The sequence below is a fragment of the Manis javanica genome, chromosome 7 (assembly GCF_040802235.1).
Source record: "Manis javanica isolate MJ-LG chromosome 7, MJ_LKY, whole genome shotgun sequence".
Classification (NCBI taxonomy): Eukaryota; Metazoa; Chordata; class Mammalia; order Pholidota; family Manidae; genus Manis; species Manis javanica.
Window position 1 is genome coordinate 13,207,868 of NC_133162.1, and position 12,811 is coordinate 13,220,678.

The following is a 12,811-nucleotide window of genomic DNA, read 5'->3' on the forward strand; positions in this document are numbered from 1 at the left end:
GGCAGCTTTCTTGAGGAGCCAGTGCTATAAATGGAGAATTTTCTGGAACTCTTTGTGTCACTTAAAATATTTCTTTTAAATAACATTAACTTTTAATAGCTGAGACCTGGATGGATTTTCCGTGGTGACTTAAATTGTGCAGTTACAAAAAACTTGAAAAGCAGCCAAAAGAAGTCTCACACATGTTTCAGAATCTCTGCCTGAGAAACTAAACTTTCTGAAACTAAAATCAATCTTAGTTTATGTTTTATCAGTGTTCATTTTGCCGGTGAGAATCGTCCAGTTTCCTGAGCCTCCCTGGGCCAGTGTATTTTTGAATTTGTAAATGTCTGCAGTCCAGCTTATGCTGGAAGAATAAAAGAGCGAGGAAAGGCTTTGTACGTGCGCCGTGGTCTGGGATGCAGCCTGTGTACTGAGATGCCCGTGCTGCGGTTACTCTGCTGAAGAACATGTGGCTGAGTGTGGACACAGGGGTCTTGCCCAGACATTATTACTAACTCTACCAAAGGGGAATTCTTGTTAATGCTGAGGGCAAATCACCACCTAGAAGCTCATGTCATATGTTCAACCATGGCTGTATTCTTTGTTTAACAATGCTGTTTTTCATAATATAAAAATATATCAATTTCTCCCTCAAACAGAAACTGACCCAAATCGAAAATCTTTGAGCTAAAACGAAGTTTTCCCAAGTACACAGAACCTGAAGAAATTCTCTTTGTTCTGCTTTCCTTATATTTAAATGTATTAGAATTGGTGAAAATATGGAAAGTTTCATTGTATGTTTGAAACTTTATTTTGGGAAGTTTAGGACACATGTATTAAAATGTCCTGAAAAACAGGGTGAGTGCCAGAAACAATGAAACTACCTCTGCTGTAATGCCGCCACTGTTCACTGCTGTAGTAACTATATAAAAGGCTTGGGGGAAAAAGTAATACTTATTTTTACACAAGGGAAAATAGAGAACTGAGTTCCTCTTTGGAGTTTTCCTAGGAAACTGCTTTATAAAGACACATTTAAATCTTTCCGTTTTCTGTCCTTGAAGGTGGTAAATATGATTGCGGCTTTATCCATTTTTATTGTAAATGAAACAGAGTTCAGACTGTCCGGCTGTGCGTCATTTGTTGGATGGCTGCCACACACTAATGCAGACGTCCCACTGGGAGACCAGAGAAGAACTATACTTTGATTCACCAGATTGTGTTAAATAGTCCAGCTGTTGTGATTTGAAAGATAGTTACCTCAGAAGTGAAATAGAAATGAACTTGGCATTTATGCTTCAAACCATTTTTATACTGTTTGGCAATCAGCTTTTCAGAGGTAGCATTTTATAAAATAACTCTCACCGCTTAAAAGTTTCATTCACTGTAATGTTCAAAATGTCCCACCTTTATATTATCAGTAAAATTAAGCTTGAGTGATATGCAGAATTTGCATGAAATAACCATTTCCTCCTTCGTTGCATGAGCTTTGATTGTATTCAATTGAGCTCAGAACCACGTCTATCAGGGCTCTTTTGGGCATCAGTTAATTTGAATTGCAGCCGAAATGTTAGCTAGAATGTTGTTGAATATAATTGGAACATGTAAAGTTGATTTTGAAAGGAATTTCATTGAATGCAAACAATGATGTGCCTTTTAAAAATTAGAATACTGCGCTTTCATCTCTTGTAACACTGAGAAATCACTGAGTCCCTTTATAAAGTTCAGCTTTGGCAATACTGTTTGCAATTGTTCTGATTCTTCTGGTACCAGTACAGTTTGGAGTCAAGTTTTTCCTTTTACCAGCAAGTGGCCCCACCTGCCCAAGCCCCATATTCTGGCTTTTGAGTTAGGAAAAAGTAGCTGCTTTCGAAAAAGGCACCCAAGTTGTACTTGGAAATATGTCCATGGATCATAAATGACTGCCAATATGTTGTGGTGAAAAATATTGGACAGGCAATCAAGATTCCACAATTCTAGTTCTGTATCTGCTGTTAAGTTGTAATGCCTTTAGACCAATCATTTAACTCATTTTTCTTTGGTATCTTCATCTGATGAATGAAAAAGTTGGACTAGTTCATGTAGTAATCCCTTCCAACCTGAATCTCCCATGTTTTAGTCTTACTTTATATCACCTATAAAATTTAAGTTTTACTTGGAGATTTGGCGGCACACTGGAGAAGATCTGGCCTACTTTTCATGAGTACTGAATTTTAATTCCTTATTTGTGGTCATTCCCCTTAGATAAAGAATTAAAGTGGGAAAATTGAATAGAAATAACTGCAACTCCTATTGGATTGTTGCATTTGAGCACCTGGGTTTTTTTACTTTGGGGGAAAGGCTTTGGATTTAACCTTCTAGAACCTGCCCCTATTACTGACGGGACTCTGGCTCTTCCCATGAGATGGGAATGGAGCTAGAATGAAACCAATGAGGAAAGCCCCTCATTTCAGAAGGAGCCCTGGGCAACTCCCCATGGGAACCTGGATGAACCTAATGACATCAAACTAGGAAGAGCTACAAGTAACAAAGGCAAAACAAAAACAAAAACAAAAAAAAAACCAAGGGGTAATTTGAAGGGAGAGACTTTATATTTGCAGATATGAAAGATGCAGCTGAAAAGAGGGATTCAGAGAGAGACAAATCAGGAGACATGCCAAAATTAGCCTGTGGCATCATTATCATGTTTTTAAGAGGAGTTGCCTTTGGTAGACAACTTGGTGCCAAGGAAGAGGCAGAAGGGAGATAGGAGCTCCTGATTCTTGTTCTGGCCCTGTCACTGATCATCTGTATTTCAGGCCAGGCTCTTCCCCTCTCCAAACCTCATTTTCCTCATCTACTGACGGGACCAGTTGGACTGGATGATTGTCATAGTCCCTTTTAGCCTAAACGCATTGGGATTCCCAGTCAGTGGTCATTCTCCTTGAGAAACCAGTTACTCTGGCTGTCAATGCATAGAGTCAGAGAATCTCCCACTGTGCCAAGTTCAGCAATAACCAACAAGGGAGATCTCAGATTGTAGCCTGCAGGTGACTTAGTAACAGATTACTGCAGTTGAGAACTTACTTTAGGAAAGAAAAACAGTTCTTTGGGTGAGACAATTCCAGGCCAATTTTAGCCTGAAATACAAAGTTCCTGAGTTTTCAGTTCAATCAACCTCCATTTGTTGCCATTTTGGAGCCCTGAGAGCACTTCCTGGAAGTTTTCAGCCTCCAGCTGATGAAGAAAGCTTTTTAAGCATGTGTTCACAGCCTCTTCATCTGCAGACACACATGGACACAAAAACATCCATGGAAGTTCTACAGAAATGAGGAAGGCCAGTACGGGTTGCTGGAAGTTGCCCACCTAGAATGAGATGAAATCTTCCTTTGTGTGCTCAGAGCAGACTGGCTGGCCTACACAGCAGAGGGCTCAGACCCAAGGTGATGGAGCCAGGCTGGTGACCTGACCTGCAGACTTTGATGTAGTTTTCACTATAACACCTTAAGTAGGCTGGAACTTTATTTCCAACAATTCCCTTGCCCATTTGCTTGTAGGTTCGGGTTGGCCACGGGAGATATTTGCATGAGATTTAGAAGGCAGAAGTGACATAGTCTTTTTCTTTTTCTTTTTTTTAACAGTCTGAAACTGTAGGGCTGGTGCTGTAGTTCATGCACATCACCTAGTTGGCCTGGGGCAGCAGCTGGCCCCGTTTTTCCAGCTCTCCCCAGCTCTTCCTCCAGCTTCTCCAAATGCTGGGCCAGGTGTGTGTGCAGTTCCGTGTGGAAGGGCTGCAGTTGCTCCTGCAGGTCCTGTGTCATCAGGTTTGGGGATTGTAAAGACAGATGCAGCTCTGGTTTGTCTGCAGTCTCTCGCCACTTTTCCTGCAGCTTCCTTTCCAGCTGCCAGAACTGCCGCCTTCAGGTCCAGCAGCAGATGCAGAAGCAACGGAATCCACGGATAGCCTGACTGGCTCTCTATTGCCTGAAGTCTAATTCCTACAAAAATCCCTTATATCAATCGTAGTGGTTCCGCTCCTCTGACTACACCCTAATGGATAGTCTTCCAGGTATCGCTTGGGTCAGAGAAAGTCAAATCAGGTACCAGTGGGGAAACTATATCCCAAATGACAGTAAAAGGCATCTGAGAAGCGGGTCCTTGGCCCAGGTAGATGGAAAGTGTTGTGGTGTTTTCGAATGATAAGGGTGTTGCCAAATCATGGCAAAAACGTAGTAGCACTGTCCTCACCACAGTGTGGCTTTCCTCTCAGGTTCCTAGTCATCTCCTTGTTCTTACCACCTCCAGAGAAGATAGTTAGGTGTTAGTCACTTACCAATGATGATCAAGTCACCTAGTATGACTGGTTAGCTGGATGGAGTGGTTTTCTAAGAATTTGGACAAGTCTGATAGTGTACTGGTCAGAAAGTGATAAAACTGGTTGGAGTCTTTTGTCTTTTGTCTTTGTGGCTGGATCATGTAGGCCACTTTTGCTCATTAGCTGGTCATTTCTGTTCTGGGTTTTGTTGTATAGGACCTATTCACAGCAAAGCTTAGGTTTCTGCCCCTTCTTTCTCAGCCTCCCCCAGTTCATTTGTTCTTACTCACTGGTTAACTGCACAGAGGGATCTGCACTGGGTTCTGGGGTATAACCATGAACAAAACTGGACAGTCCCTGCTTTGTGGGCACTTACATTTCATTTGAAGAGATGGACATTAAACTCCTCATTGCACAGTATCTAACTATAACTACGATAAGTCCAACATGGGAGAAGTACTAGGTGGTGAGAGAGTGTGTAGCTCAGCAGATCCCCCCTGCCCTGGGGTCAGGGAGTAGCAGAACTCAGCTCCTGGAAAGGGGCTGGTAGGGCAATAAGCAGACCCTGGCCAAGTTCACCAGCACATGTCCTGGCATACAGAGAAGGGAAGGGGTGTGCTAGTTAGCATCTAGCATTTGTCAAGCAGATCCGGTAAGTCTGGGCAGCCCCTGCCCTGCCTGCTGCACACCCATCAGCCTTCAGGCACCAGGTCGGCAGCTCAGCACTTTCAGATGATGGCTTCTGGCCATGACTTCTGAGAACACTAGGGGCCAACAGCCGTATTTCCTGACACATGAAAAGACAAGAGTGTTCCCAGGACCTCTCTGTTTCCACAAGGAAACTATCACCTGTCTAGCTTGGAAAGTGATAGCTTCTTGTATCAGAAAAGAGGAGGAAGCCTCTGTGGAAAAAGAAACTGCATTTGAAATTCAGTAAGACATTTCTCAAGAAACAGGATTCTCCTTTTTTAGGAAAAGTCTGTGGTAACTTAGCATTTTAGTTTATTTTCTGGATTCTTTATTTTCCCTTAGCCCGCTTCAAGCCTGACCAGATTTCTTGTCAGTAATGGCAGCAGCTGGCGACTCTTGTTCGTGGGTGCTGGGTGATTTGCTTCCCTCATGGATGCAGTCTCCTCAGAGTTAATCTGCAAGCAGATGTACCCAGGCGCACAGGGGAGGGGGTGAACTGGCTCCTGGAGGCTCACCAAAGGTGGGACAGGAGTCGGGGAGGTACGCATGGGAACCTGTGAGCTTTGCACTTCTGAGAACATGTAACTAAGCAGGTAGGTGCAGTTGGCTTTTAACACTTCCACAGTTAATTGCTCTTTTTCTGCTTTCTTTCTTCTGGCCTTTTGCTCCCAATGTGTAATCTAATCGCTCCTTTTTTCTTTTTAAATGGCTGGCACCTCAAAGACTACTTTGTGTATGTTGATTAGACTTAGAATTTGGGGGTTTTTGTTCATCTGAATCGAGGAATATGAAAGACAAATATTTTCTCTCTGCTTTTTATGTTTTTGTTGAACTGTTCTTCCCCTAGGCCTCTCAGTAACACTGGATGTGCGAGACAATACATTGGCAGTGAAAAACAAGCCGAACCAGTTGTAGTTTTAAATCCTGTTTCCACAAATGAATCCCAAACCAAAGACCAGGTTGCTGAAAAAGAGCCAACTCAACACACGGGCGAAATTACACCAGAATTCAAAGATGACAGCATTGAGAAAATAAGAGACACAGACAGCTCCAACTGCTGACCCGAAAACCAGAAGGCGACGCGTCTAGAAGTCCTTTTCAATAAGCACATGATTAGTCCTGGTGTACTGGCAAGGGCCGTAGGCTCTCTCTTGTCACTGTATTCAGAATCCAATTCTTTTCTGATTTCACTTTTGTAAGTAGTTCACCTATAAATATAAGTCAGCCGTTTAGCAAAATACACACTGTAGGTTTTGTTTTTTTTTTTATAGGGATAAGATTTTCTTCAAATCGCTGTATTCGATGTGACTTCTTTTAGAAGATTACAAAGTCCAGATGTTGATAATCTTTTAGGGTAACATGCATACCACTGAGCAAATGTAAGGCCGAACAATGGCAGCACTTGTGGACGATTGGATTAACAGAACTAACCCACCTGAGGTGATCCCAAGAGCCCCAAAACAAACTTCTGTTCTGGGGCTCATCTTCTGAGTAGCATGGAAATTGTTAGGCACTATGGCACATGACTTACTTTCTAGGATATACCGAGATGAGCTTTGAACTCCAGAGCTGGCATCGCATCAGTCATCCCATCGTCAGAGTTAATTACACGTATCAGTAACTTCAGGTTGAGAAAGACACGTGACTGGTTGTGTCCAGAGCCTCCCAAGGGCTTTGGTAGGAAGGTTCTTGTGGCCTGACTGCAGAATGGAGGTGAAAGTCCAAACCTAGAATTTAATAGAGTATTTATCTTGGTAAACCATGTGCTCTGTGCTATGAGTTCAATGTGTTTTCTCACATACCAACGTGACACAAGTGCCATCGTTCACCATGGTTTTTAGGCACAGTGAAGATAAGCAGCAGGCACAGATTCCTTTCCTCACCGCTGTTCTACATTACGCAAGTCTGTTGTTGCTTTTTTTTTTTTAAAGAAATTAAGTGGTAGTTATTCTCTAAAAATATGTTTCAGTCTACCACAGTGAATAAATAGAAGTGTAATCAGGGATTTAAGAAAAAAACTTATGGAGCTTTTCAAAGTTGATTGTTTCAAAATTGGTGTTTATTTAAAATAAGTGGTAATGTACTTGAATGCATTTTTTTTCTTATGACAATGATTCCGTAATGGTAATTTTACTATTAAGGAAAGTGAAAGGTTTAGTTTTGTTAGCGTGGCTCAGCATGTAGCTGTCAGGTGTTTCTCACCTAAGGGCAAAAGAAAATGATAGTAATAATTGCAGTAGTTGTAATTTATTTTTGCACGTGTGCTAACCATAGGCTTGAAGAAGTGGGTGGGCAGGTAAATGGACTTCCTAATTTGGAGATGATTAGCTTTCTGTAGGTTCATTATGCTTGATTGTTTCCATGTTCTTCCAGTGATGATTTTACAGTTACTTACTTATCATTTTACAGGTGGGGAATTAAAATGTAATGTTTTTCAACTGTAATTTTCCCTGAGTAATACTGCTCTATGATATACTAACTACAGACTGCATTAACCTCCTTAAGTGACTTCTGTTTTGCTGTGATTTGAACTCCTCACCACGCTTATTAAAAAGCACCAACAGTTTCCCATTAAAGGTCAGTTGTGGTTATTGACATTTTTGTTTCATTTCCCCAACTTGACATTCTTTAATAATGTATGAGTTTATAACTTCAGTAATTTTTAATAACCCACAAAATGATTTATTTTGAGGAATCTTATTCCATGTTTCTTCATGTTCTCTTCTTTCCTGTGTCTGTCATTCGTCTGCTGGCATGAGTCATACACACATTTAGGAATGTAAAGATACGTACACTTTTCCATATTTCATTACATACATCAACAGAAAATTGCAGTCATGAAAACACCCACATTTCCTAGGTAAGAAGTTAGCCATTTAGTGAGGTGTGTTAGCTGGACTACGCAACAATCAGGAACTGGTACTTTGAAAGTGTTCTTGTCTTTTCTAAGCTGCTTCCTTTCCTTCACCGTGATCACAAAGCATTTAAAATTAATCTGATATAAAGGTATCTGATGTAGGTCTTGCTCACCTTTTCCTGCCTATGGTTTTTGCCTTTCCACATCAGTTTGGAGGAGGTTTTGCCCCTGTAGGGGTGCCGCTGTCAACAAGCAATTAATCTGGAATGGGACCATGGGAAGGTATGGAAGACTGGTGTTGTGTCCTAAAGGTACATTCTTAGCTATTTGCACAAAAAAATTGTAGACGCCTGACTGAAACTGTTTTAAAGTTGGAAGGGACTGCCATCCTTATTATTACCGTTTTCTCTAAAAAATTATTTTTTCTTTCTTCTGTCTTGGAAATAAGAATTACGTGTCACCTGCAAAGTTTTGCATCTCACCTGCAACAGTTTTGTACCTCATGTTGAAACATTTTTACTGCCAGAGTGAGGCAAAGGGACAGATGTACTTTGTGCTCTTGCTAGTCAAGAAAAAGAACTTAATAAAAATTTTAGCAGCCTTTTGCATCTGAGCCAGTCCAAACCCCTCATCCATAGGAGATGAAGAGTCCTGTGGAATTTTAACTGGCAGGGGCCAGGCAGGGCAATAACCACCCAGCCTTGTTTGGCCTGAGTAAAAGGGATGGATGTTCTGTCTCTGGCTACTCACTAGTAGTTCCACCTTTCTTACCTCCTTGATTAACCATAAAATGTTTGTTGGAAATGGAGTAATACTGGTAAAAAGTACTGATATCTTTCTAGGCCATTTTTAAGTTGTATGTCAGGCAAATGATAGTCCATATCACAGAATCTTACAACAAGGTTTGGATGATTTTTTTAGATGCCCACTACACATGTTCAGTCTCTCTCACTGTGGAACAGCTTGAGCTTTCATCTTAGTTGTGGGGAGTGGACAGCTGCCCGTCACCGTCACTGACCTTAGAAGGATCATCAAGCAGTCCTTAAGGACTCAGCTCGTTTGAAGTTCCTTCTGGGCACTAACGTTTCCCAGTCCCGCAGTCATTTTTTTAATGTGGAATATGACTAGTTTCTTTCATTTCATCTATTTTGCAGATATCATATATATAATACATATTACTTGTGTTATATGTATATATTAAATAACATATATATGTATATATATGTAGAGAGAGAAAATACAAATGGAAACTGTGTTTATCACTTAAAGGAATTAAAATGCTGGCTATCATTGGTGACCCCATTCTGCAAGTGACATAAAGGTGAATAGGCTGTGCTCTGTGTTGAACTTAAGTGCTGATCTGGTTGGGGTAACAAATCATCTCTTTGGTTAATTTTACTTAGTTATTTAGTTATTAACCTAGTTGTTTATTTTTGCTCTGGTTTTATTCATTTAATTATAGTCTGTAACACAGTTCCTGGACATATATAGCATCACCCATACTCTGTGTGCGTGTATGTGCGTGTGTGTGGACATGTGCAAAGTCTTGTGTGAACACCCAGTCCTGTTCCTTCCACCTTTAAAATGGATTTTCCTTCCAGTTTCTCATTCCCCATTGTTTGTTGCTAAGCATCAGGAGAGGCGGTACCAACTATAAACGATGACACCGTTTTCCCAACCTAGAGTGATACCAGTTCTCCTGCCCTGTGCTCTGAGAATCTGCCACTACAAGAATTCTAAACCATTGCTTTGAGAGTAAGGCCTTGGCTCTACCATAAGGCCATTAAGTTCCCCTACTAATGACTCTTCAAATGGAGACATTCTCAGTGTGCTTAGTAAAACCTATAGACTATATCAGAAATCCAGACTTAGGGGTGGGGGGCCAACTCCCCCGCAGGTCATTACATGGCAATGTATATAATTTGGGAGAAAAGCAAATGGAAACTGTTTTACCAAATAGAATCTAAATTATATAAAGCAATTGGCCATTATTATATCCATAGGTATGTGTTCGAATAGGTTTCTTTCTGGTAAACTCATTCTATAATCCCAACACTGGCTTAGAAAAGAGGCAGTTCAGTCAACCTATATGTTTCATCGTTTAAATCACCTATGAAATGCTGTAGTATAAATAATTGGGCATTTAATTACCTTAAGAATATTTATTTGTTCACTGATGTGTTTATTTATATTCAGTGTTGTTCCTAAAAGAATCTAAGGAGACCCACAAGGATATAAATAAAAAATAAAATTTAGAGGAAGGAATCAGGGAAAAGGGAATTAAGGGTAGGAAAGTAAGAGGAAGCTGTTTGGCTATTAAAAATCCATGAAGCTCTCATACTTCTTCTGCATGAGGTTGGTTACAAAACTATGCCTGCTTTCTAGCCTGGAAGTAAGATAAACACAGAAGATAAACACTTATTCCTGGCACAGAGAGCTCCTAGTATAAAAGATTTTTGTTATCAGAGATGTTCTAATTTGTAAAATATGGGGTGTTTGGACTGAGTGTGGAATTGGCAACAAAAGTACTGGAATCTTCTGAGTTATGACTCCCGCAATGGGCAGGGGAGCTGGCATACAAACAAAAGCCCCTTGGAAATGTGATGGCCATAAGACAAAGTTTGTGGGTATAATTTCAGGCAAAAACACTATACATTAATTTTACCAACCAATGAAATTAAAAGAATAAAAAGAGTATACAAATTAGTGACATTTTAGAGCAAAACCAGTATGAAGGCATTTTAGATCTACCAGTCCAATATGAATGGTGTGGCTTGAACTGAGGTGTGTACAGCCCTGTCTGGAAGATGCTCATGTTTTCACTGACTGCTCCACAGCTTCTGTGGGGAAGATGGGCTCCAGAGGCGCCAGCAGCTCACCAGCCATGGCACCTGCCCCTTCAAGGGCCTTGGCCTTTTCGGCTACTTCATCCAAGTAAAAAAATGTGTGTTCCTCATTGACACCTATTATAAAAACAACAATAAAGTTTACTGTCTAATTCAGTAGTGTCAATTTTGATGTTATTTGTCACATTACTTAAAGGAGATCAGTTTCAGAATTTTCCAGAGTTGTCAACATCACCATTAAAAAGGATTCTAGAACCATTTAAAACTGAGCCTGCCTTTGGTTAAACGTTAACTGTGTAATACTTCTGTTCAATTTGCATTGTACCCTTATGCAACATTCTGGGACATTTCATGTGCAGTGGACTTGGGGCACAGGCTCAGCAGAAGAGGGTAAGAGGAAGAAGACGAACTAGAGGAAAGAAAGGGCAGTGTTTTGCAGGAACACAAACCGTGGCCGACCAGCTGTTCCTAGGTAAACATTTGCAGACAAATTATTCCAGTCAGGTCCATGCAGGCAGTGGCAGTGTTGTAATGGCTGAGCTTTTGCCAGGATTTCCTTCTCAGTCTCTCAGTGGACAGATTTGGTTTTCCATTGTTTGGTCCCCTTAATGTATACTGACCACTGCCAGTGTCAGAAATTCTCATTAATCTGTTAATCCATTTCAGAATCCAATCCAGGGAGGGGCTGGGCCTCCAGGCACTAGAACCCCTTTTGATGCCCTGAAGCAACTGTTTGCCTTTTGGTGAAGTCTGGCTGGAAATAGGTAGGTCATTTCTGGATCCTAAGGTTTCCACAAGTCAAGGTGACTTAGAAAAGTAATCAAGAGATATGTAGGAACAATATAAATTTATTTGCTTGATAAAATAAGCCTTTATGTTATACAGTAAACAAATTCCCTTTTGACTGCCCTTCTGTGACTCAGAAATAGTCTCCCAATTTTATCTTCATTTCCTATGAATCTTAGGGTGTGTTTAAGATCATTATATATGTTAAACATGACAAACTTATAATTACAATTTCTATTAGTCTCAGTTTTTTTAAAATTAAGGTATCATTTATATACAATCTTAGAAAGGCTTCACATGAACAACATTGTGGTTTCAGCATTCATTCATATTATCAAGTCCCCCCTCCACACACACGCCATTGCAGTCGCTCTATCAATGTAGTAAGATGCTATAGAGTCATCACTTGTCTTCTCCGTGCTATACTGCCTTCCCTGTGACCTACCTATATTGTGAGTGCTAATTATAATACCCCTTTATCCCTCCCTCCCCTGGTCCTTCCCAACTCCTTCCCTTTGTTAACGCCTAGTCACTTCTTGGAGTCTGTGTGTCTGCTGCTGTGTTGTTCCTTCAGTTTTGCTTTGTTTTTATACTCTACAAAGGAGTGAAATCATTTGGTTCTTGTCTTTTTCCACCTGGCTCATTTCACTAAGCATAATACCTTCTAGCTCCATCCATGTTGTTGCAAATGGTAGGATTTGTGTTCTTTTTATGACTGAATAATATTCCATTGTGTATATGTACCACATCTTCTTTATCCCTTCATCTACTGATGGACACTTAGGTTGCTTCCATATCTTGACTATTGTCAATAGTGCTGCAGTAAACATAGGGGTGCATATGTCTTTTTGAATCTGAGAACTTGTATTCTTTGGGTAAATTCCTAGGAGTAGAATTCCCGGGTCAAATGGTATTTCTATTTTTTGTTTTTTGAGGAACCTCCATATTGCTTTCCACAATAGTTGAACTAGCTTACATTCCCACCAGCAGTGTAGGAGGGTTCCCCTTTCTCCACATCCTTGCCAGCATTTGTTGTTTCTTGTCTTTTGGATGTTGGCCATCCTAACTGGTGTGAGGTGATATCTCATTGTGGTTTTTATTTGCATTTCCCTGATGACTAGCAATGTGGAGCATCTTTTCATGTGCCTGTTGGCCAAACATATTTCTTCTTTGGAGAAGTGTCTGTTCAGATCCTCCACCCATTTTTTAATTGGGTTATTTGTTTTTTTGGGTGTTGAGGTATGTGAGTTCTTCATATATTTTGGATGTTAACCCCTTATTGGATATGTCATTTACTAATATATTCTCCCATACTGTAGGATGCCTTTTTGTTCTGCTGATGGCATCCTTTGTTGTACA

General features: G+C 40.6%; 1 protein-coding gene across 3 annotated transcripts in view; it reads left to right on the forward strand.

Moving 5' to 3' along the window:
• Positions 1 to 12,786, forward strand: part of SHTN1 (shootin 1) — a 98,871-nt gene extending 86,085 nt beyond the window's left edge. For 2 of the 3 annotated variants that reach the window (XM_073240337.1, XM_037011091.2), the window contains one exon: positions 5,811 to 12,786. In XM_073240337.1, coding sequence (XP_073096438.1) covers positions 5,811 to 6,024 — 214 coding nt within the window. In that variant the 3' untranslated portion in view covers positions 6,025 to 12,786. The remainder of the gene's footprint in view (positions 1 to 5,810) is intronic. The other variant, XM_037011093.2, reaches the window with a different exon arrangement.
• Positions 12,787 to 12,811: the final 25 nt, after the last annotated feature.